At 38.9% G+C, this 25722-nt stretch overlaps 1 protein-coding gene, 2 long non-coding RNA genes and 1 pseudogene across 3 annotated transcripts; 3 read left to right on the forward strand and 1 right to left on the reverse strand.

Annotated features, from left to right (window-relative positions):
* The first annotated feature begins 177 nt into the window (after nt 1-177).
* Nucleotides 178-1356, forward strand: LOC137868742 (coiled-coil domain-containing protein 6-like). Its single transcript, XM_068705639.1, has one exon. The coding sequence runs from the start codon at nt 178-180 to the stop codon at nt 1354-1356; it is 1179 nt and encodes a 392-aa protein (XP_068561740.1).
* Nucleotides 1357-10073: 8717 nt separating this feature from the next.
* On the reverse strand, nt 10074-11037 carry LOC137868728 (uncharacterized). The gene is made up of 3 exons (XR_011102240.1): nt 10972-11037; nt 10612-10742; nt 10074-10227 (listed from the first exon to the last, which is right to left on the reverse strand). It is a non-coding gene; the product is annotated as an uncharacterized lncRNA (long non-coding RNA).
* A 2252-nt stretch (nt 11038-13289) lies between these two features.
* On the forward strand, nt 13290-17403 carry LOC137868633 (uncharacterized). The gene is made up of 4 exons (XR_011102233.1): nt 13290-13385; nt 14029-14115; nt 14363-14728; nt 14882-17403. It is a non-coding gene; the product is annotated as an uncharacterized lncRNA (long non-coding RNA).
* A 4250-nt stretch (nt 17404-21653) lies between these two features.
* Nucleotides 21654-24519, forward strand: LOC137868743 (glycerol-3-phosphate acyltransferase 4-like; annotated as a pseudogene).
* Nucleotides 24520-25722: the final 1203 nt, after the last annotated feature.

The raw sequence follows: 25722 nt of genomic DNA on the forward strand, positions 1-25722 counted from the left end.
ATAAAATGTATGGATTTAGAAAAGAAGGCTTTGAATGATAAATACAACACAGTTAGTGATGACCTGGATGTATACAGAAGCAAGGAGAAACAGCTGATCTCTATACAAAATAAATATATCAACCAAATTACAAAACACAAAACACAAAAAGACGCGTACAAGGTACAAATAGAGCAAATGACTATGGAGATCAAAATGTTGAAAATGAAAATCGAAACGGATACATTTTCATATAAGGCTCTCAAAGGTGTGGTGGACCAATTGAAAGAAAATGAGATTCATTTGAAGATGGAGTTGGAAAATGAGAAAAAAGAGACAGAGAAGCAACATCACCTCATTATCAAACTCCAAACTGAGGAACGAGAGCTCACCAAGCATAGTGTGTCCAAACATGAGGAGATGCTGTCTCTCATGAGTTTGAATCGTGAATCAGAGAAGAAGCAAAGACTGCTGATCACCCAGACTGAGGGCCTCATGGCTGAGAGAGATCTCGCCTCACAAAACTTGCTCAAGGCTCAGGTGGAACTCAGGCAGAACTCAATGACAACACAAACAACAATACAGAACCTGCAGGCGGAAGTCAAAATCTTAAATCGTGAGGCCGATGAAAAGAAGGAAGTGCTGGCCAAGGCTGAGCGGGATTACTGTTCTGTGAAAAAACAGCTGGAGTTGGAGCTGGCAGAAACAAAAAACATGCATGAGACCTTTAAAGAAACCCAGGCCTTGCTGGATACCATCAAATTGGACGAGGTCAGAGCTGAGTTGGAAAAAGTGATGCTGCACCACAACAAAACAGTAGTGCTTCTGGAGGAAAAGAACGCTGAGATCGAGTGCCTGACAAGCATACCGGAAAACGCCTTCCTGAAGATCAAGCAGTGTCAGTGGGACTTGAGAGACCTGAACAAAAAGTTGAAGGCAGTAAAGGGACACTCCATGATGTATGAGTCAAAGTACAAGAGTGAGGAAAAGAAGAACAAGGAGCTAACGGATGACCTAAGGCAGGTAAAGTTGGAGTTAGGACGCAAGCACATTTTGCCCTCTATTTCCAAAAAACCCCAGCCACCCACTGAGGACAAACCCAAGGACGAGTGCAAGCCCATGTTGAGGCACACTCGCATCCCGCTGATAAAGTCTAAGTGTTTGTCTGAGGAACATCTGCCGGTCATCCTCCTTCCATCTATCTCCAAAGTCCAGTGTCGTGAAGTTAATATCACGTCACGTCCTACCCCACCCCCATTCCATCTGCCTCAAATTAATATCACGCCATGTCCTACCCCACCCCCATTCCCTCTGCCTCAAATTGGCCGTTCCCAAAGAACGGCACGGAGACTCAGTGTGGTCAGTTCACATCAATGAGCCTGGGGCCTTACTGAGTGAGTTTTCATGTTCTCCTCATGTCTGTTAAGATTTTCTCCGGGTGATCCAGTAATCTTACAGAGCCTAAAGACATGCAGTGTTGGTAAAGGAGCAACTGTGGCGTAACAGCAGGTCGTCCACTCTGTTAAGATTTTCTCGGGGTGATCCGGTAATCTTACAGAGCCTAAAGACATGCAGTGTCGGTAAAGGGACAACTGTGGCGTAACAGCGGGTCGTCCACTCTGTTAAGATGTTCTCCGGGTGATCCGGTAATCTTGCAGAGCCTAAAGACATGCAGTGTCGGTAAAGGGGCAACTGTGGCGTAACAGCGGGTCGACTGGGGCTCAATGGTAGAGCTTCAATCAAAGGATCGGCGGATTAATACTCCTTTCGTCTATGTCGATGTGTCCTTGGGCAAGACACTTAACCCCAAATTGCTCCCGTAGCTGTGCTATGGTGTGTGAACGCTCCCGTAACTGTGCTATGGTGCGTGAACTCTGTGCTAGCTGTGCTAGCTGAATTTCTTTCTCATAATTATGACTTTCTTTCTTTGTTGTGTACTTCTCTATCAAGTGCAGTAATAGCAGTTTCATTTCATATTGTGCCACTCCCTCCAAGATATTGTGCATAATACTGACAGAGAAGTTTTCACATGTATTGAAATATTGCAAGGAATTTAGAATGCAAGAACATTTAACGCCCGTCACATAGGGAAGAGTGGGATTTGTCTCTGTTAAGAAGTTCTCCGGGTGATCCGGTAATCTTGCAGAGACTAAACACATGCAGTGTCGGTAAAGGGGCAACTGTGGCGTAACAGCGGGTCGACTGGGGCTCAATGGTAGAGCTTCAATCAAAGGATCGGCGGATTAATACTCCTTTCGTCTATGTCGATGTGTCCTTGGGCAAGACACTTAACCCCAAATTGCTCCCGTAGCTGTGCTATGGTGTGTGAACGCTCCCGTAACTGTGCTATGGTGCGTGAATGCTCCCCTAACTGTGCTATGGTGCGTGAACGCTCCCGTAACTGTGCAATGGTGCGTGAACTCTGTGCTAGCTGTGCTAGCTGTGCTAGCTGAATTTCTTTCTCATAATTATGACTTTCTTTCTCATAATTATGTCTTTCTTTCTTTGTTGTGTACTTCTCTATCAAGTGCAGTAATAGCAGTTTCATTTCATATTGTGCCACTCCCTCCAAGATATTGTGCATAATATTGACAGAGAAGTTTTCACATGTATTGAAATATTGCAAGGAATTTAGAATGCAAGAACATTTAACGCCCGTCACATAGGGAAGAGTGGAATTTGTCTCTGTTAAGATGTTCTCCGGGTGATCCGGTAATCTTGCAGAGACTAAAGACATGCAGTGTCGGTAAAGGGGCAACTGTGGCGTAACAGCGGGTCGACTGGGGCTCAATGGTAGAGCTTCAATCAAAGGATCGGCTGATTAATACTCCTTTCGTCTATGTCGATGTGTCCTTGGGCAAGACACTTAACCCCAAATTGCTCCCGTAGCTGTGCTATGGTGTGTGAACGCTCCCCTAACTGTGCTATGGTGCGTGAACGCTCCCGTAACTGTGCAATGGTGCGTGAACTCTGTGCTAGCTGTGCTAGCTGAATTTCTTTCTCATAATTATGACTTTCTTTCTCATAATTATGACTTTCTTTCTTTGTTGTGTACTTCTCTATCAAGTGCAGTAATAGCAGTTTCATTTCATATTGTGCCACTCCCTCCAAGATATTGTGCATAATATTGACAGAGAAGTTTTCACATGTATTGAAATATTGCAAGGAATTTAGAATGCAAGAACATTTAACGCCCGTCACATAGGGAAGAGTGGGATTTGTCTCTGTTAAGATGTTCTCCGGGTGATCCGGTAATCTTGCAGAGCCTAAAGACATGCAGTGTCGGTAAAGGGGCAACTGTGGCGTAACAGAGGGTCGACTGGGGCTCAATGGTAGAGCTTCAATCAAAGGATCGACTGATTAATACTCCTTTCGTCTATGTCGATGTGTCCTTGGGCAAGACACTTAACCCCAAATTGCTCCCGTAGCTGTGCTATGGTGTGTGAACGCTCCCGTAACTGTGCTATGGTGCGTGAATGCTCCCCTAACTGTGCTATGGTGCGTGAACGCTCCCGTAACTGTGCAATGGTGCGTGAACTCTGTGCTAGCTGTGCTAGCTGTGCTAGCTGAATTTCTTTCTCATAATTATGACTTTCTTTCTCATAATTATGACTTTCTTTCTTTGTTGTGTACTTCTCTATCAAGTGCAGTAATAGCAGTTTCATTTCATATTGTGCCACTCCCTCCAAGATATTGTGCATAATATCGACAGAGAAGTTTTCACATGTATTGAAATATTGCAAGGAATTTAGAATGCAAGAACATTTAACGCCCGTCACATAGGGAAGAGTGGGATTTGTCTCCATCTTTTGGCAATGTTCCGCATGAAGTGCGCAAGTTTGCATAACTATCTTGGGTGAATCATCATTAAACTCAGTCTGAACGTCTTCTTTCTCAGCAAGACAGAAACGGCAACAATATCTGGCACCGAATGATTTAACAAAACCAAACAAACTGTGAAGACCAAGGTTGTCACCTGTAACTTGGACAATAGTTCCATACACTGGCTGATCATACAAGGGGACCCGAAATCCATCCTTCTCAAGTATTTTAATATCCTGCATAAGTGGATCAAGTATTTTAGAAAAGCCATATGTTTTAACGTCTTGGGCATGAAATAAAGCGACCAAATGAATATTAAGCAGATCTGAGTTGTACTTGGGAGAAAAATTCTGCATGGTGAAATAGATTGCGCCTAAAACGGGGAATACATCCCCGTTTTGATCCTAAAGGATTTGCGGTTCCAAAATCATCATAGAAAAGCTGAATCTGAATTGCATGCTTCTGTTTTTGAAAATAGATCATGACTCTTGAAAAGATCTCCATCACACAAGTCATGAAGATTTTCTCCTGAACTTGAATAAGTCTGCATCATCTCCTTTCAACATTGGAGTGATGTATAAATATCATTCACTTTGTAGTCAATAGGGAGATTTTGGACACAGCCTCAGTCCGGACAGTTTGTCAAATCTGTATCATTTTAAACTTATCTTACTTATAATGTACGTGTTCACTAAGTCTAATTTATGCATAACTATAAAGCTGGTTGCACTACTGACATAAGGCTCATATGTCTTAGACATTATGAACGTTGTTATATATGTTTTACCTATACACTATGTTGTCTATAGTCAAATTTTGTTATTTAAAAAACTTTGAGACTTGAATAACATCACACACGGGTTAATGCTGTATATACACTAATAAAGTGAATATATTCTTGCCACTTCATTAAAACAATGGCAATTTAATCATATCCAACAAAACTAAATACATACATTTTTAAGACATTTGCATTGCACCTCAAAATAAAAACATATATATGAATAATACATGCAAATTAAAGCTGCAAGCAGCATTGATCGGGCCCTCGCAACTACGCGCACGTCGAGGATACCGGCAGGACTCTGGTTGACGCGGTCATGCATTTCTGTGACCATCATACACTGCGTGCACGAGTTAGATGATATTTCTGCGTCGACCAGCAGCATAGCAAGATCATGTTGCCAGGCATTATGCCTCAAATGTTTTGAGTTTACTCCGATGCAATCATAAATGTAAGCCTGTTAAGATCATTAAGAAAATGAATGTGCGTGAATGCGCTTCAGTGTTTGTAACATAACAGACTTGTCAGTTTACTGGGTGCAGTGTCCTGCTGATTGTATTTGGACTCACATGAAAGTTAACAGAACAGTAGTGTAATTTGCTTTTACTTGAACACTTTAATTTAACACTGTTTTCATTTTAAGCTCTTCTGTAACTTTAGATTGTAGTGTGAAGCATTCATTGCAACATTTATTCTGATTCTCGAGTAGAAGCTCTGGACTGATCATTTATACTAATGCCCACTGACATGGTTTGAGAACCACTGTTGTCTAACTTTTGCTCTCCAAGCATCTTAGTTTGCACATATTTAGATCAGAGAAGTCTTTTTCTCATGGTGTGTTCACAAACCCTTTTATTAAGATCAGTGTTCGGGCCGCTGTAATTATAGAATCCTGCTTACGTCTGTGGTTGCCAGTAGGTGGCGCTATGACTATGAGTTAATATTGGCATGCAGATGTCCTAAAATCATGACAGTAATCAAGCATGTCAACTTTGGGACAGTTTTGACAAAGTACAGTTGAGTTACAACAGCTTGATGGATGATGGCGAACCATGTAAAATGGCCGCTACACCAAGTCCATGTTTGATGAATTCTAAACTTTTAATCACAAAGGTCTTTAGATTGTTCTGACCAAATTCTAAGCTGATCTGATTAATTACCTCGGACTAGTTCGTAGTACAGCACCTGGAAATGGGAAAAATACACGAGAAATTCATACAAAATTAGAAATGGCTGACTTCCGGTTGAGTTTAGAGCATGGACCCCTACGACTTTTTTTTAAATCCACATGTGATACATCTGCTTACCAAATGTTATACATCTAGGTGAAACGTACTGCGAGGGCTGCATCGTCGAAATATTGTAGGGGGCGCTATCGAGCCGAGTTGCCACTCTGAAGCATTAAAATCACATCAGATAATTACATTCAGGATTTTAAATGTGTGTGACAAGTTTGATTTTGTTTTGAGTATTTTTAGCCCCTCAAAAACACCTTTGTTTTTCATGGCGAGGAATGCGTCAACACGGCAACGGCATTTCACGAAACAACAAGCTTTGAGTAACTTTTAATCACAAAGGTCTTTAGATTGTTCTGACCAAATTCTAAGTTGATCTGATTAATTCCCTGGGAGGAGTTCGTTAAAGTAGAGCGCCTGGAAATTGAAAAAACGACACTAGAAATTCAGACTAAATTCAAAATGGCTGACTTCCGGTTGGGTTTAGAGCATGGACCCCTACGACTTTTTTTTAAATCCACATGTGATACATCTGCTTACCAAATGTTATACATCTAGGTGAAACGTACTGCGAGGGCTGCATCGTCGAAATATTGTAGGGGACGCTATCAAGCCGAGTTGCCACTCTGAAGCATTAAAATCACATCAGATAATTACATTCAGGATTTTAAATGTGTGTGACAAGTTTGATTTTGTTTTGAGTATTTTTAGCCCCTCAAAAACACCTTTGTTTTTCATGGCGAGGAATGCGTCGCCACGGCAACGGCATTTCACGAAACAACAAGCTTTGAGTAACTTTTAATCACAAAGGTCTTTAGATTGTTCTGACCAAATTCTAAGTTGATCTGATTAATTCCCTGGGAGGAGTTCGTTAAAGTAGAGCGCCTGGAAATTGAAAAAACAACACTAGAAATTCAGACTAAATTCAAAATGGCTGACTTCCGGTTGGGTTTAGGGCATGGCCCCAAGAGACTTTTATTTAAGTCCACATGTGATACATGTGCCTACCAAATTTTGTTAATCTATGTGAAACGTACTGCGAGGGCTGCTTCGTTGAAATTTTGTAGGGGGCGCTATTGAGCCGATTTAACACTCTGATTGAATAAAATCATATTATATAACTACATTTTGGCCTTGTGATCTGTGTGTCAAGTTTGCTTGTGTTTCGAGCTTTTTTAACCTCTCCAAATGACCATCGTTTTTCACGGCGAAGACTGCGTTACCACGGCAACGGCGTTCGACGAAACATCAAAAGCTTAGAGAACTGGCATTATGAACTTCTTACATTTGTGTGGAACAAATTTGATGTTGATCTGATTTTCCAACTAAGAGAAACAAGCCAAAGTATAAAGACTTTAACTTACTGTTGCCAGTAGGTGGCGCTATGACTATGATTCAAAATTGGCTTGCAGATGTCTTCAGGCCTGGAGTTTAATCAAACATGTGAAATCTGGTAAAGATCTGATGATGCGGAGTCGAGTTACATCAGTTTATTCGTTCATGGCGAAGGATCGAAGTTCGCCGAGCCGCCACGTCGCCGCCCTTCGACAACTTCTTACAATCTTCACAATGAAGCATTATCAACATCTTAAGGCTTTTCTGACGAATGGTGTTTTTTTGCCGCCACGCCACGGACACATAGTTCGATAACTTTTTGATCTTTGAGTATCGTTTCACAGCCAAGGTCTCAAGAGCATACTGACCAAATCTGAAGGCAATCGGGTTTAATCTCTTGGAGGAGTTTGTTGAAGTACGGTGCCTTGAAACGGTCCAAAAACGTCATAAAATTCAAAATGGCCGACTTTCTGTTTGTTTTAGGATATACCTCCTTTTGAGTTTTTTGTACGTCCCATCACGTTCCACATACCTACCAAATTTCATACAGCTAGGTGAAACCCAAAGTTGGGGCTACTCTGTAGGGGGCGCTATCGCAGCTGGACACCCCAATAATACTGGAATTTTCACCACGATTGAATTTTGTGCCAAATTTCAAAAGATTCCCAGTATCCCAAGCACCTCCTTTTTGCGATGAAACTGGTACGATAATAATAATAATAATAATAATAATAATAAAAAACATTAGAATAACAATAGGTCCTCCGCTCCGACTACGTCGGTGCTCGGGCCCTAAATATTGTTTCCTTTTCCCTGCCCCAGGTTTACTGTGGAGCCAATATTAATCATGAACTAAAACGTGTGTCAAAGTCTAGTTAGACACATTGACAAGTTTTCTATCTGTTTTCTCTTCCATGACATTTTTTGAACACAAAACAAATTTTTATAATTTCCATTCAACTTTGGCCGTGTTATTCAACTTTTGTACACTGACAAAAATGAACGGTCAGAAATGAATGCGTGAGACTACAACTGCTGTGTGAAATTTGAGTTCAGGCACATGACAACTCATCAGGTGGACACACTTCCTTTCCCAGACCCCCCCGCGTGCATGCGTCTGTGTTTGTGAACCTTTCCGCAATAGAACCCATAGAATCTTTCCCCCACAGGAGCCACACCGGCTTTCTCACAAACAATCACAGCATTGCGTATGCGTGTGTGTGCGTGTGTCAACTATGTGTTTCTATGAAGCAATAGCTGCTCTCAAGTTCAAGAATGTCCATCACATCTGGCATTGAATACAAGATTCAATGCCAGATTCAATGCCAGAGTATGAATCTAAAATGCAGAAATGAGAGAAGCGATATCTCAAATGAACCTCAATGATGTGATATGACTACTGGTGGTATTGACGTATATATATTGCAACGTCTTTGGGCAGTAGCAGCCACACTGTCAAAATTTCTTGCAAAATGTTCTAGTTGATTTTAGTGTTGTGTGCACAGAGCGGCTTTTGATTAGCTGAAGATGTGCACCATAACTTCGAATGGGTTTATTAAAGAATCTTAAAGATAGAGTAGTGAAGTGTGTGAGGCGCCACGGTCATCCCAGGTGAAAAATAAATATGCTAAATATATTTAATCTTAGCATACTTGAGTATACTCTAGTATACTTGAAGCCCTACTAATCATCAGTATACTTAAAGAGTACTATTTTGAAACAACTTATTTTGTACTTAGTAGATTTTAGTTGTGATTAAATACTAGTTATGGACAATTTGAAGTGTATTTAGTATATTTTTTTGTGCTAAATTGGAACAACTTAAAGTATACTTGGTACAATTTAAGTATATGACTGTATGTATTAATATACATGCTGATAGCCAACTTAAATTATACTTTTTTTGTGTTTTAAGTACATTTGAAATATATTAGGAGTATTTTACAAATATGTAAATATTACAATATTAATATATTTATATTGTGGTAATAGTATACCAAAAGTTATACTTTTGGCTTATTCCAATTACTAAGAAAGCACACTTTCTTATTACTATGCTATATTACTTTGTACACTACATAGTATTATACATTACAATATTACAAATGTATTACCAGTATCCTAAATGCAGAATGAACTTCCCAGATAGTAATCACACACTTTATTGAATTTCAAATATATTTTATTATATATTTGTAATAGTATATTTAAGATACACTAACACAAATTGTACCATTTTATGAATATATAAAATGTACTAACATCATGTTTCTAACAATTTAAACACTTTCAAATAATTGCATTAGTGCATTTTTTAAAAATAAAATAAAAATATACTGAACAGAGCAAAACATTTTAAGCTTGCATGGTACATGTATTATTAAACTATACATACAAGATTACAGAGTTAAAACGGAACACTGACCCGTCTAAAAAAATTGCACCACTGCACTTTCGCTCTCTAAATGGAAACAAACATGCTCCATGTTACGTTCATTTCTTCCGATTGAACTGCTCGTTATTACATTTTCTTCGGATGGCCGCTTGCACGTCCGAGGCTCTCGTCTGTGGAAATTCTTGAATAACAGCATCTGTTAAGAGAAGAGAGGTGATGTCACAGCATATTCATACAACATTTTCTTCTATTTTGTTTACACAGGAAATCCTGTTTAACCAATATTATTTTTTGAACTGTAAATCAGGATTAACATTGAGGAACTATATCAATATGATATGCCAATATTCCTACCAGTCCAGGTCAAACATGTATTTCATCACTGGTGGTGTGTTTACCATGAACATGTGACCCTGCTGCTTTATAAATCACAGAAGCTTTAAATTGTCTACATACGACTCAAATTACCTACCTGTTATGGCCTGCACTTTGGCAACGTCCAACTGTCTCTTAGGAGTTCCCACATTCCCAGACTTCCCAGTTAGGGTAGACAGTGCAAGGACCTCCTTGGTAAACACTAGGGCAGCCAGCTCCTGGCAAAAAAGGGTCATCCGTGAACGATTAAGTCGCAGGAAGGCCCTCTTCGAAACCGCCACTGTGCTGCCAGCCAAGGTGTGCTGTATATGAGAGAACCAGTGGAACACATTAATATACAGTTGGAAGATCTCTACCTACCTATTATGAAGTGATAGATGTTATTCACATATGAATATAATGCGCTTCATTATTTAAAACACTGCTAGTGGTCTGTGCATCCCTCTATGGAGCGGTACCACCAGTGGTGTGGAGGTTCCCACTCTCTACTAATTCACATGACTGATGTGTGACACATGTAACCTAGTAAATCCCAACACTTTATTTCTGACACATTTTAACTTGAACAGCAGACGATGCTGGCGAAGACAAAAGGAACCTGGTGTAATTTTTCTATAGCCCTTACACTGTGGCTTACACTAATGACAAGTTAAAGCAAAAAAGTTATTTCCACTTTTATTACATACCATTTCAATTTTGTTGTCCACAGTAAATGATGACGATGACATCACAGATGAAGGTGTCCTGTTAGCCAAGGGCATCATTGCCCGGACATACTCCACACACTCCTTCATTTGCTTGATCATTTCTGGGAGTTCTAGGTGAATGTAATAATAAGTAGAAAAATAAAGTTAGATTTGTTTGATTAGTATGAACTTTGTACGTGGTACAAGACAGAAGGATTGACTGTGAAAGTTGGCTAGTAGCAGATGGATAATAGTAATACTTTTCAGTACAGAGCAATATTGTGTAAACAAGCTAAATCATAGTTTAAACATACTGTCTTCTGAAATGTCAACCCCTCCAATTCTCATCTGAACACCTACCACGAAGGGATGCCATGATGTCATCTATGCTGTGACCAGTGTTATCATCCATTTGTTGCTACAAGAAAGAATGGAATACAAAACTTGATTAGAGTTACTTTAAACCACATGTCCTTGTCAGGTACAACAGACAAGTACAGATAACTGACGCGTTATACTATTATAGGACTGATATTTCCCATAATGGAAAATTTTTCAACTCAACATTTTTGGGTCTGTATGTTTTGTTAAAGTGACATAAACCTTCAAAATGAAAATAATTACATTTTTGTATTAGTGACAACATTACATTAGAATCTACAGGTGAGGTTGAGTTATGGTCTGACTGAGACACTATTATGTGACAAAGTTTTCCTCAGTTCAGTGTAGGATCGATCACTGATGACCATCATTCAAGACTCTATTTTTGATTGTACTTGCCAGTTTCTGGGTTGATGATGTACTTGCTGGTTTCTGGGTTGATGATAAACCTAAGTCTTCATCACTGTCGCTTTCCTGAATCTTTAAAGAAATGAAAAGAGAATAGAGCTGTAAAAGGCTATACAACAGAGAAATAATTTGTGTCTAAAGAGTACACGACAAACAGCAAAGAAATATTTAAATGACTTGCAATGTCAGAACGTTGTGGGCTGTCTATATATGTGAAGTCATCAGAACTCAGAAGATTAGGACTGGATGCAAGAGGTAATGGCACACGTCTAGCTGCCTTTGGTCGATTTACCTGGACAAAAATTAAAAGTAGGGGAAATGGTAAGCAGTAGCCTAAAAAAATTGAACTTCACATTTCACTCCTGATGAGAATTTTTATAACACTTAAATACCTAAGCAATTGACAAAGTATTTTAGTAACTAACAATAAGTAACATGCAACAATGTAGCCAACCACTCAAGAAGGAGTATGTCTTACATGCTGAACACGTTGTGGAGATCCATCCTCAGAACTGGTGTCAAGGGCTCTCTTCTGAGACAGAGAAGTCTTCAGGTTTTGTAACACCTGGTCCCTGGCAGCCTCTTTAATCTTGGCTTGCTTTGCCTGCCAAAAAAAGGAACAAAGATAAAAGATTTGTAACCTTATCCTCAAAATGTTAAATTGTCATTACCATACTAAGCTTTATTAAATCCAGGAACGATTTATACAAGATAAAACAATATTAAATAATTGCATCCGTTGTCTTACACCTCAGATGATGAAGTAGGGGTGCAGCAGTAGTGGAGGTGACAGAGCCTCCATTCAGTAGAGAATAACATCAAGTATATATTGAAGACAAGCATTATTGACCCATTTGGCCACAAGAGGGAGTATACCTTTAAATGAGTTAGTTTAATAAAAACGAGTCACCATACTATAAAAATTCGGCATTTTTTTACTAAACCAATTACAACTACCAAGAGTCATACCTCCAAGGACCTTAATGTATTGTCACATATTGTCAAACAACGAAAAATAAAAGCTTAACTGCCGCGGAAGTGTCTCTACTAGCTGCCGCGATTTAAGCCAGCTCCTACTGCATACAAGAGAACGCCGAAGGTTTAGCTAGCTAGTATTTGAGCTAGCATACCAGCATGTGGGGTACACATATAAAGTTAAAACAAAAATATAAATAAAATTATCACGTCACAAAAATAATTCCTACAAATCAATATTCACTCACCCACGTAGCTTTTTTAGGCTCCAAGATGTCGGTCTTACACATTTTCTTTTTCATGCGCGCACTCCTGCTTTCCTCCTCTGCCCATGTCTTGACCAAGAATGAATAAATTCTTCTTTAAGACAAGTTCTTTGTACGAATCTGATAAAATGAGAGCAGTCAAAGTTAAGCATTCATGTTCTTCAGACAAAACAAGACAATTAAGTTATGTGAACTCCAAACTCACCGCCAAATAGCAGGACTTTCGCGGCCACTGTCTTCTCCGGTTCTTTTCTCGTCGGACATTTTATTTCAATCCAGTTATCGTCCTCATCGAGGTCAGGCTCTGACGTCACTTGATAAAATTGGTTGGCTTTATCGAGAATTAAAGAAGTACTTTCCACTTTTACTGTTTTATTGATTAAGTAATAGATGGCGAATTTAAACAACATCATGTCCTCGTGACCTGAAGACCTGAATTAACGTGGGTAAGCTAGCTAGGATGAAACGAACGAGTAATGTCGGTCGCTCTTCTTCTTCTTCTTCTTCTTCTAGTTTTACCGCGGTTGGTGGTCGCTCTGATTGGCTCAACAAAAATGCTGCACTTGATTGGTGATTGACTTGGCGCCGAACTATTCAAAAGATACAACAGACTGTTTTAAGCAGTCTTTTTCAATCGAAGTCATCATGGCTTCACAGCGAAAATATAAGAGACATTTGAATTCTGATGAGACTCAACCGGTGACGCCAAGAACAACAAAATACAGAAGACTTCAACAGAAACAGGTAAGGACAAATTGTTAAATGCAATGGGCTACAGTGAATATAAGTGTTACCATCCCGCCAGAAAATACAAAAGCAATCAGTATGGCATTCTAACTTAAAACGTTTTCAAGATAAATAGTGTATTTACAATATTTTCCTGTTATCACATTTTAAATAAAAATGTGAAAATCTCTTGTTACAACTATAAACTTCATGTAATAACCATGCACAAAGACTACATATACTCTTGAAAGTCATTTAAAAAAGGGTGTTTTTTATCTTTATGCTTTCTGACTTTTCTGAGAACTGCTGGAAAAATAGGGTATCAACTCGTCAACATCTTTGATTTTCTTTACTATGTTTGGGATACTATAGGATGCCAGATATATGATTAGGCCTAACTGATGATAAACATAATTTTCTTAAAGATAATTTCACTTTCACTCTTCATTTGTCTAATATGATTATATCATATTACATAACTTTTGTGTAAAAAAGAACATCTTGACAAGCAAAAGCCAATTTGCCTGGGATTCCTAAAACATATGCTCATGCCCACTGTAACAAGGTTATCATCAAACATCATTACTAGAGCTTTGCTAATGGATAAAGCAATAGCTGTTTTAAAATTTTTAAATAATTTGTATTTGTACTTTATCCCCAGAAACAGAGAAAAGTGTTCTACAAGAGTTTTCTCTGTGCATCTTCAGTTCCTAGAACATCTGTTCACAGAAGAAATGTTTTACAAAAGGTAAGATCAGGAAAAAATACAATAATCTATAATTCTAAATGTTTGCCTCCGTAGGTGATGTGCTACATAGCCAGGCTTACACTAGTGCAATGGTAGCCTTACAATCATAGCCTTTCACAGCTCTGCACCCCAGACTGGGTGGGTAACCTTTGACATTACATTTGGCCTGTACCTTAATACTGCTGTTTTGTTTTGCAGTTATTTTGTTAGTCTTAAACTGCACTTAATTGCTGTACATTTTTCTTAGATTCATCTCACAGATTATAATACTAAAACTTACCAAGAAGTGGACAGGAGCCAGCAAGGTTGTGATGAAAATGAGCAAGGAGAGATGGAGGAATGGAGACAAGATGTGACATCAGAAAAAGGGAGAAGTTCTGAGAAGAGAGATCATCAAAGTGAAGAAGATGATGAAAATGGACAAGACAACAGAGAGAAAGATGGTGGAAGTAGACAAGAGGAAGATGATGGAAGTAGACAAGAGGAAGATGATGGAAGTGGACAAAAGGAAGATGATGGAAGTGGACAAGAGGAAGATGATGGAAGTGGACAAGAACAGACAGGAGGACAAGAGAGGAGCCAAGACGGAAATCAACATTCAAAACAATCAAAGGTATAACAATTTAATTACACATTATCTGTGCACACTGTTAGTTTATGTTAAAGCCATGTTTTAATAGAACAACATTATCATTGCTATTTTTGTTGCTTGTTTCATTTTGTGTTTTTTTTGTGTGAATGTAATCAGTCTTGTTTTATATTACAGAAAAGCCATGATGGTGACCCTGTATACCCTGGTGCCCCCCTCACAAAAGGACAGAGTTTGCTCTTACTCATGTCATATATACTGAGGCACAATTTGACAGGAGTAGCTCTCCAGGACCTTCTCACAATGTGGCTTGGTGCCAACAACCTCATATCTTTTTCATAAAGCCTATGGACAGTTTGGCCAGTATGTGCCGTATTTTTATTGCATTGCCTGTGAAAGCTACATGGGACCAAGTGAGACAGCTCCAAAAATCTGTTCTTCTTGTAAAGCTGAATTTGACATTGAGAAAAACCTAAGGGTTGGATCTTACTTTCTTGTTCTTAGTCTATCAACCCAAATAGTGGATGTTTTAGAAAAACCTGACATACATTTAAATAAAAAGGAATTGATTCCAGGAATTGTTTCGGATATTCAGGGTGGGGCAGAATATCAAAAACTCAAGTTGAGTGGACAAGTAGGGGCTGATGACGTAACAATCATGTGGAATTGTGATGGAATTCCAGTTTTCAACAGTAGTAACATTCAACTATGGCCAATTCAGTGTCAAATTATAGAGCTGTCTCCAAGAGATCGCCATGGCAATATATGTATACCATGCTTATGGTTTGGTAACAGTAAGCCAAATATGATCACTTTTTTGACTGCTTTTGTGTCACAGCTCAAAGAACTGCAACAGATTGGAATTAAATGGAGGGATTCTGAAAACATAGAGCATACAAGCAAAGTTCATTCACTCCTCTGCTCCTCAGATTCAGTTGCCCGCCCCCTCCTGAGAAACACAAAACAGTTCAATGGCAAATATGGGTGTGACTTCTGCCTTCACACTGGTAGTGGCCCATACGTCTGGGAAACTCCAGAACCACCTTTAAGGACAGAGGCAAGTCATTTTCAGCATGCTATGCTGGCAACACCCGATAATCCAGTAATGGGTGTGAAAGGCCCATCCCCTTTGATGGAACTTGAGAGTTTCAACATGATCACAGGATTTGTTCCTGAGTACCAGCACAGTGTTTGCCTAGGTGTCACCAAACAGATCACAACCTTGTGGCTAGACAGCAAGCACCATAATGAAGAGTGGTACCTGGGCTCGAAAGTCAGTGACATAGACCAGGAACTGCTGGCCATTAACCCACCTGTGGAGGTCACAAGGGTACCAAGATCAGTGAAAGACAGAAAATTCTGGAAAGCATCAGAGTGGAGGTCATTTTCGTTGTACTATGCTTTGCCTGTTTTGAATGGCATTTTGACAAAGAAGTACTGGAATCATTTTTTTTTACTAGTTTTTGCAGTGCAAACCCTTCTTCAGGATGCCATCAAAGTGAGCCATGTAGATGTGGCAGAAAAAGCTCTGCGTAAGTTTGTGTTTAACTTTGAGAAACTATATGGTGCTGCTAATGTTTCTTTCAACGTTCATTTGTTAATGCAAGTGTGCGCAGCTGGGGACCACTGTGGGCAACATCTACATTTCCATTTGAATCATTTAATGGGACTTTGCTTACGTTTTTCAATGGAACAACAAATGTGCCAACTCAAATAGTGAAGAGGTTTCTTAGGTGGCGAGGTCTCTCAACAAAAGCAGAGACAACAATGGCAAATGCAAATGACAGCACAAGGAAATTATTTGAAAAACTCCAAAGTAGCTCTGGCTTAAGAAAGAAGTCAAAGGAGTTTCAAGATAATGTCAGAGGTTTTCGCTGTCCAAAAAAGGGTAGCACATCTGTGCTGCAGAGGATGGCTATTAAACATTTCATAGGGGTGACAGTTCATTCAGGTTTATATTATGACCGTTTCATTTGTTGCAATGTTGTTTATCATTCGTATAACAACACAACCCTTAAAAAGAGAAATAATTCAATTGTACAGTTAAGTGATGGAACATTCTGTGAGATTATGAGCCTGATGGCTTTTACATGTGATGATGGGGCCTCTGTTGTATCCGAAACACACCGTTTTTGTGTATTAGTGAAAGAGCTTGCCAAGAGTGGAAGAAAGGTTTATAGAGATGTTCAGCTAAATATATCCTCCACATTTATAAATGAAGTGTCTTGCACAAATAATGTATTTGCTGTGTATCCTCAATCACTTAAACGTAAATGTGTATTGGTTAGGTCCAAAGACAAAATGTATGTCATTCCACTTCCAAACAATGTTGAAAGGGATTAAAAACTAACTGATTCTTGGGGAGCTACTTTCACAGTTTTCTAGTCATGAGCACCAAACCAACTTCCACACATCTTTCCTTTAACCATGAAGCACTGTGTACACACATTCTCCAGTTATTGTTGTTTTTTGTAGATCTGCTTGTTTTAAATAACGAACTGTTCACATTGTTTATAATTGTAATCTGTTAATGCAGTGTAGGTGAACTTGAGTGTTTTTTTTGTTTTGCATGTAATCTAACCACCATTTATTTGTCTGTTGTAGTGTGGGGGATGCCACCACAGTTCAGCAGAACACTCACATTTTCTTGTGTGCACTTGTATTTTGAGGTGTGTTTGTAATGATTTGTTTAACATGGTTTTGTGTGTAAGATGTATTGTAACATGATACCTCTTTGTCAATATGGACTTATTAAACGTGACATCACAATCGCTAAAGTAGCCATTTGTGTACTTGATACAATTTTGATCATTTAAACAATTGGAAAGGTTATAAAGGGGCTTTCGGTGCATCATTCTAATACACATAATCAATAATAATTAACAATTTCCTCAAGAAATGTACACATAATGTACTGAAATAATAGCATGAATACGTTTACTTACTAATTACACTCAAATATTACTTAAAATATACAAAAAAAGCGGTATATTTTAAATCTGTATTTATAAAAGGTGCTTTAAATACATTGTTTCAATGGTAATTTAGAGCATACATTTTGAAATATACAAAAAATATGTTTGAAAACAAAGTTCAAAGAAATGCATTTATGTAATTGCACAGAACTTTCACTTAAAGTATATTTTTCTTATAATATATTTCTTGAAAGTATACTACAGTACAATTATTTTAAAGTGTGTTCAAAGTTGAATTTTGAAAATAGGTGAAAGTGTAACTTTTGTATACTTTTTATATATTTGCAGAAAGTACAATTCTTTGATAGTATATTTGCAGTGTACTATTGAAAATGTCAGTATATTTTAAATACAAAAAAGTAAAAAAAATTTCGCCTGGGTACAGGGAATGTGATTTGGTGTATTGACAACGAAATATGGAATAATATACAATAAAATATGTACAATGCAAGATCAGGCAGATGCACCTCTGCAGCTGGTTATTTGTCATTCTGGTTGAAAACTAACCTTGTAATATTTTCCATTACTTTCAGGTACAACACTACGGGGCCGAATCAACAAAGTAGATCACGCCTTGTCCAGGCAACTCCTCAATGCAGGTGAGTAACATAACATATGATGGCATTGATAAGTTCTATATGAACTAAGCCATAGTTTTCTGCAGAAATGTTGGCTCTATCTTGACCTTGTTGTTTTTTTTCTCCTTTAGGTAGAATATGTGAATGGGCGTATGGGAATGTAAGGTGTGTGGAAAATCAGTAGGAAGTAGGTATGAATTGCTTAAACATTGCAAGCTATAATCAAAAAATAATATTGGTTTAACAGGATTTCCTGTGTAGTCAAAATAGAAGAAAATGTTGTATGAATATGCTGTGACATCATCTCTCGTATCTTCTCTTAACAGACACTGTTATTCAAGAGTCTCCGCAGACGAGTGCCTCGGCCGTGCGAGCAGCCATCAGACGGAAGTGAACGAGCAGTTCAACCAAAAGAAAGGAACATAACGTGGATCATGTTTGTGTTTCTATTTAGTGAGCGAGAGTCTGCAGCGGTGCAATTCTTTTTGATGGTTCAGTGTTCTTCTGTGTTTTAATCTGAAACATGGTCCTTCTGTTTTGTTTAGTAATACATGTACCATGTAAACTTAAATCAGAACATGTTTTGCTCTCTTAAGTATATTTTTCTTATATTTCTCAAATGCATTATATTACAATTATTTGAAAGTGTTTAAAGTTTTAATTAGCAAATTGTTAGATTTACGATGTTGGTACATTTTATATATTTGCAAATATTACAATTCTTGGCAGTGTATTTGCAATGTACTATTATAAATATAATATATTAAGAATATATTTGAATTTCAATAAAGTGTTTGATTACTATCTGGGAAGTTCATTCAGCATTTAGGATACTGGTAATACATTTATAATATTGTGATGTAAAAGTATGTAGTGTACAAAGTAATATAGCATAGTAATAAGAAAGTGTGCTTTCTTAGTAATTGGAATAAGCCAAAAGTATAACTTTTGGTATACTATTACCACAATATAAATATATTAATATTGTAATATTTACATATTTGTAAAATACTCCTAATATATTTCAAATATACTTAAAACACAAAAAAAGTATAATTTAAGTTGGCTATCAGCATGTATATTAATACATACAGTCATATACTTAAATTGTACCAAGTATACTTTAAGTTGTTCCAATTTAGCACAAAAAAATATACTAAATACACTTCAAATTGTCCATAACTAGTATTTAATCACAACTAAAATCTACTAAGTACAAAATAAGTTGTTCCAAAATAGCACTCTTTAAGTATACTGATGATTAGTAGGGCTTCAAGTATACTAGAGTATACTCAAGTATGCTAAGATTAAATATATTTAGCATATTTATTTTTCACCTGGGTAGAATTAAACTAAAGCCATGGTCTGATTCTGATATCTCAATCCAGTTGAATAAACAAATGTTTCTTAGAAAGTATGAGTGCCAGCAGCCTGAGAGTGATAGACAATGGCGCCTGCAACTCCCAAACATTTCCCGGCTAACGAGCAGAACATCCTGTCAACATGTTTTGGTATAACGTTCTCGAAAGAACATGACCAAACTAGGTATTACGCAAGGCCCCGTATTGGAAACCAGGGATGCTTTGTTTATGTGATTCGGCCGACTGATCTGATTGGTGGAAAGTGACTTAAGGGGGTGAATTAGACTATAAGGGTAAGCTGTAATAACTGATAGGTTGGATTTTGTTGAATGTTGCCTTGTGCTCATTAAAACACTTCCCGCTGGTTGCTACTCCAAGAACTCCGTCTCTTCTCTTCATTTCTTGCCGCGACAAGACCAGACACAAAACACTCAGTCAGGACAAGGTTAATGGATTTAACAATCGTTCTGAAGCAGACAATGTTTGTGTGTTAAATGTAAACAACAGCAGAAATAGTTTGGTGTGTGTTTGACTTCAGGAGGACACAGTGTTGTCCTCTTACCCGCCGCTGGTAGAGCAGGATGTAGTTTGCTGACGACGTCGGCATCCCCTCACTCACGTAGTGTCCTATCAGCAGAAACATCACCGTTAAATCAGGCGTCTTAACATGAGGAGCTTAGGAAAGGTTCACTAGCTTAGAACTGATGTCATACAACAGAGATTCACAGAATATCAAGAGCATGAAATATTACATAATGTCACATCTCTTACACATGATGTAATGGATTACATTTACATTAAGAACAATGAGGTCTTTCTAAAGCTATTTAAGAGGGTAACAGAATGTAAAAAAGGAACAAAATGTGCAGTAAGTGTTTCAGTGAAAAGAACACAACAGATGTCACAACACATCCATCTTCAGTCCTCAGTTACAATAAGCAGGGTGACTGTAAACACATGTTTCCTCCTCTGATGAACAGTTACGTATCTACAATGTGTCTGAAAACCTGACGGAGGACGACCCAATGTGACGTCCAGAGTGTGATCATCTTACCACTGTTCCCTCTGGAGCCGAGATGGCTGATGACGCTCACCAGACTGTAACAAGCCTCAGCCTGAGAAGGAACAACAACGGTTAGCAGCACTTACACACTAAACAGCTTTGTGTTTGTTCTCAGGTGAGTTCATTCTTACCTGGGTGGAGGTCACCAACAGCTCCCAGAAGAGCTCAATTTGATCATTCAGCTTCTCCAGCTGCAGAGATGGAGTGAATCGAAAATGCTTTGGATGCAGCATCAGCACTCTGTAGACAGGAAGTGAACAGAAGGAGAGGATGAAAACATAGGAGCTGTCCCCACAAGATTGTTGATTTGATGAATGGAAACTAATGGTTAAAAATATCACATCTAGTGGACGAAAAAGCTAAGACTGTAATATGTTCATAAAAATGTAAAGTAAACATGATGTGTGGTTCAGGAGTCAACACTCTGGTGTGGTCCTCTGGGGTCAGTGGATGACAGGTGGACTGCTGGCCGGATGTGCTTCCACCGCAGACACACCTGAAGTCAAGAAGACAAGACACTCTCAGTTATATACATATAACAATGGATGACAATACTAACACTGTGGTCATCTGACACCTCCAGCTGAATGTGATGTGTGTTTCTGTTTGGTTGTACCTCTTGCAGGTCCTGGTCATCTGCATCCTGAAGACCAGGTGGTCCTCGACAGGGGATCTGTAGCTCTTTCCTCCGCCTGCAGCGACTCCCTGCAGCAGGGGGGACAAACTCCTGATCTGATCCAGCATGGTTGTCAGGAATTCGTGAGCATCCTGCACACACAGAACAAAAAGAGGGTTTGATGCAGAGAGGAGAAACAATTAGTAGGAGGTTCATCAAACCAGTTGACTCACTTTCTGTTGGTGATCCTGGAACTCAGGTGCCTGATCAGAGACAGCCTTCTTCAACAAATAGAGGGCGTTGAGTTTGAGGCCTGACTCAATGGATTTGTGGCACCCGCCGAGCCGGAGTTTGAGATGGCTGACATCTTCTACTTCTGCCGGAGAGGTGCGGAGAGCATCTTGGATGACGAGGTGACAAAGTGCTTTTCGGCCCAGGAACTGGAGACCTGGAACTTGCTGACTAGAAGCAACTACAACTTCCATCATATCAGTGAGAGACTCACTGTCCTGTGGGGCCTGGGAGTCCTCATCCGCTACGGCGTCCTGCTGCCTCTCAGGTCAGAGCAGCACGCTCAGCATGCGGGTTATGTTGCCGAGGCAGTACGATTCATCTCATCTTACGAAAGCTGTGTGAACAACTGGTTCGGTCTTTGATCCAGCTATATCTTCTTTTTTTTCTGCAGGGTTACTCTGGCTGTCACTGGCATTAGTCTACTTCTTGTCTTGACTGCTTTGGTTGGCTTTTTACCAAATAGAGAGTAAGTTTCCCACAATTCTCATCACAGTTCAAGCATTAGCCCTCACAGCAATCATCATCTATCATAACAGGTATGTTTAATGTTGAATTCATTATAATTATCAGAACGGTAGTATTCACAGATTAACAGTTTTTTGCAAATCTCTCCATTTCAAAGAGCATAGTGACAAGCATTGAAGTGTGTGTGATGTGTAGTTGCACGTCACCAAGTTGTGTGTCTGTGTCTCAAACTAACTTGATTGATTTCAGAGAGAACAAACCAAAGACTGGTGGTATCTGTGTGTCTAATCACACAACGCCCATTGATTTCATCATCTTGGCCAATGATGGCTGCTACTCGATGGTAGAAACGTTTGTGTGTCTCTGAACGTTTTTGTGAGTGTGTGTTCATAAGAATGAATGATTATGACAAACTACAGATGAGTAGAGACGTTGTTTCTGAAATAAACTTGAGTCTAACTGGTCCCTCAGGTTGGCCAGGTGCATGGAGGCTTGATGGGAATGATCCAGCGAGCGATGGTCAAATCCTCTCCTCATATCTGGTTTGAAAGATCAGAAGTCAAAGACAGACACCTAGTGGCCAAAAGGTAACAATGCATCTTCTCAGTGTTGCCGTTGCAGTCAGTCCCACTGCTGTGCAACCACTTATCATTTAAGATGTTCAGCTCAGTGTGTTTTGAATTATAATACACAATATATTCCTGTAAATGTCTTTATTTGTCTTATTGTGAATGGGTGTCAAGAATCTGCACATTGTTTAGATTTGGTTTGTATGAAGTTGTGGTTAAAACATTTGATTTTGGCTTAGACATTTTTATTACATTTTGACTCAAAACACAAGGTACAACAGTTTTGTACACATAATAGAAATGTGTTTTTGTCATAGACTGGTCAATCAAATTATATTACTTCAAACAGTCAGAAATCTTAACTGAAAGCCCAATGTTTTCTCAGTTTCTGACTCATCAGTATATACTATATATGGCTGCCATCAAACAATGAAGTTGACAGTGACAATAGTCTAAAAATATTACTCCTCACTCTTCGCTTTAGTGATATTTCAACTTGACATAGACCGTGGAGTAGAAATTTCATATAATGATTTGGTTTTGGTTGTTGCCATAATAGTAGCAGTTTAGATTGAATATTTGTCATTTTAGGCTAAGCGATCATGTTGCTGACAAAACTAAACAGCCCATCCTGATCTTCCCTGAGGGTGTGTATGATGATATAATTCTGCACACCTGTTGAGCGGAGCACGTAACATCTGTTGTTTAGAGTCGATAAGAGCTCCGCACTGTGTCTTCAACAGGTACTTGCATCAACAACACATCAGTGATGATGTTCAAAAAGGGCAGCTTTGAAATTGCCTGCACAGTCTATCCAGTTGCCATTAAGGTAGGACATGTTTTAGTCTTTTTCCTCCTCTCTACTCATTTTGCTCTTACCTACGCTTGATATGGCTTCATGTCCATCTCGCAGTATGATCCTCGGTTTGGCGATGCTTTCTGGAATAGCAGTAAGTTTGGCTTGGTGAATTATCTGCTGAGGATGATGAGCAATTGGGCCGTTGTCTGCAGGGTTTGGTACCTGCCGCCTATGAACAGAGAGGTGAAGCTCTTTAACGCAACCTTACGAAGTTTATTCTATCTGCCGGAGTACTTTTTTCCACCTAATCTTAGCCTGTTCTGTTTTATTGTCCTCGTGTAGGAAGGGGAGGATGCGGTGCAGTTTGCCAACAGAGTGAAAGCAGCCATAGCTGCACAAGGAGGATTGGTGGATCTCATTTGGTGAGTCATTAGCCAAGTTTCCATCCAAATGCATTTCAAATGAATTTTCAAGAAAATCTGCAAAAGGAAATACGATTTCTGTGCGTCTTCATCCACTGATGTTATGTGAATATTAGACGTTGGTTCATCAAGATAAATAGTATGTGCCTTTAATTCTCCAGTCAGGTGCCATTACACCATTGCAGAAGAAGAGTGCAACAAGATAATGAGAATGCCTGTCAAACCTCAAATGTTGGGGAACATTTTTTAGAAAAAACACAATTCATATAGATTAGTCACACAAAACATAGCGTACATCCAAATACTGTTGAAGGCAGAGGCTGGACCAATAGAAGACAGCAATAAAAACATAAACAAAGGTTGGCACACTGTACAGTTGCTCCCTAAAGTGCAATTCATTGGCATATCCACAAGTGAAGTTCCAAGCTAGTGCTCTTCTTCAGACTAATAGATCAGGTTTGATACTGTTTTCCTTTCTTTCCTGTGTGCTCTCAGGGATGGAGGTCTGCAACGAGCAAAAGTGAAAGACGCTTTTAAAGAACAACAGCAGAAACTTTACAGTAAAGTTCTTGTAGGTGAGCAGGAAGAGGGGGACCAAAGTGACGACACACATTTGGAGGATAAAAATCAAGAAGAGGATAAAAGCAATCCAGAGTTAACAAAAAGACAATGAGGACACAGTGAACGTGTGACGTTATAAATACAGACTCTTATATCTCACACATTGAAATCATTTCTATTATTGTTAATTGTTGAAATGTGAATTATCAGAAGTAGAAATTTGTTGATTCCTACTGTAACCGTCATTTTTACCAGACTCTGAGTGATAGAAACGTATTTTTATAATTTTATATTTTATTTTTAGTGGTGTAAAATCTATATTTATTTACATTTTTTGTATGATGTGAAATTAGGAGAATGGTTACACTTACAGTACAGGAAGCGCAAACATTTAGAGACATACAAATGCTAATAGGTCAGTTTGTCTTTAAGCTAATTGTTCACAGACCAAAGTCCTTCAGTGACCCAGATTACCCTGCCTCATTTTTACTGCCATGTGAGCTTGTTGTATATCGAAATAAAACACTGACCTCTTTGTAAATACTTCAAAAATTATTTCAGAGACTCTTTTAGCAGGTGCACAGCCATCAGTAAAGCTGCGACCATGTTCAGTGCCTAGTACTACTACTATTGTTACATCACTGCCAGACAGTAGCAGTGCCAACAATTGTGCGTCATGTTGCTAATTGGCTCAAGGCTCTATATGTGTCTTCGCCTTTAATCTTTGCTGGGCACCAGGAAGCAGCGAAAGTAAGATAAAACATTTTCAGGCCTGTTACACAATGTAAGCCATAATAACGTAGGTTTTTAGATTTGTTTGTCTCAGGTTGTTAGGAAAGTCCGTCTTAGAGTGAGGCATGGGAAATTAATAAAATGTGTTCATTTTGTTCCCTTTCTTCAACAGCAGGAGTCAGGGTTCAGACATCCATGTTGCATATTGTGGAGTGAGTAACACACATACAAAGCAGCAGCAGTATAGATACTTTTTCCATTCCCATCTTATCCTGCTCAGGCTCATAGGAATGGAGGGTTTATCTCAGCATGCATTGAGATAAATGCTTGGAATCACCTCTCCATCACACTGAACATTCAACCCATCTGAAATCCACGCAGACACTGGCACTGCAGCCTGATTAAGATTCAAACTGGAGCTGCATGTGAAACTGGACCCAACCGTATGAACCCTATCACCTGTCACAGGCTTGTCAGGTATCCTGTCCTCTCTCCATGTGACAATTGGAGCAGAGGTCTCATGTTTTCAGACCTAGATCAGGAAGATGTTAAAGTAAGAAGAGATGGAACTGTGACTATACAT

Source organism: Cebidichthys violaceus, unplaced genomic scaffold (assembly GCF_023349555.1).
Source record: "Cebidichthys violaceus isolate CVI_PGR_0920_01 unplaced genomic scaffold, fCebVio1.0.p SCAF_12, whole genome shotgun sequence".
In the NCBI taxonomy this organism is placed as follows: domain Eukaryota; kingdom Metazoa; phylum Chordata; class Actinopteri; order Perciformes; family Stichaeidae; genus Cebidichthys; species Cebidichthys violaceus.

Bases quoted from the DNA above. Each gene is read 5' to 3' on its own strand.
- LOC137868742 (XM_068705639.1), top strand. From the start codon at position 178: ATGACTATGGAGATCAAAATGTTGAAAATGAAAATCGAAACGGATACA.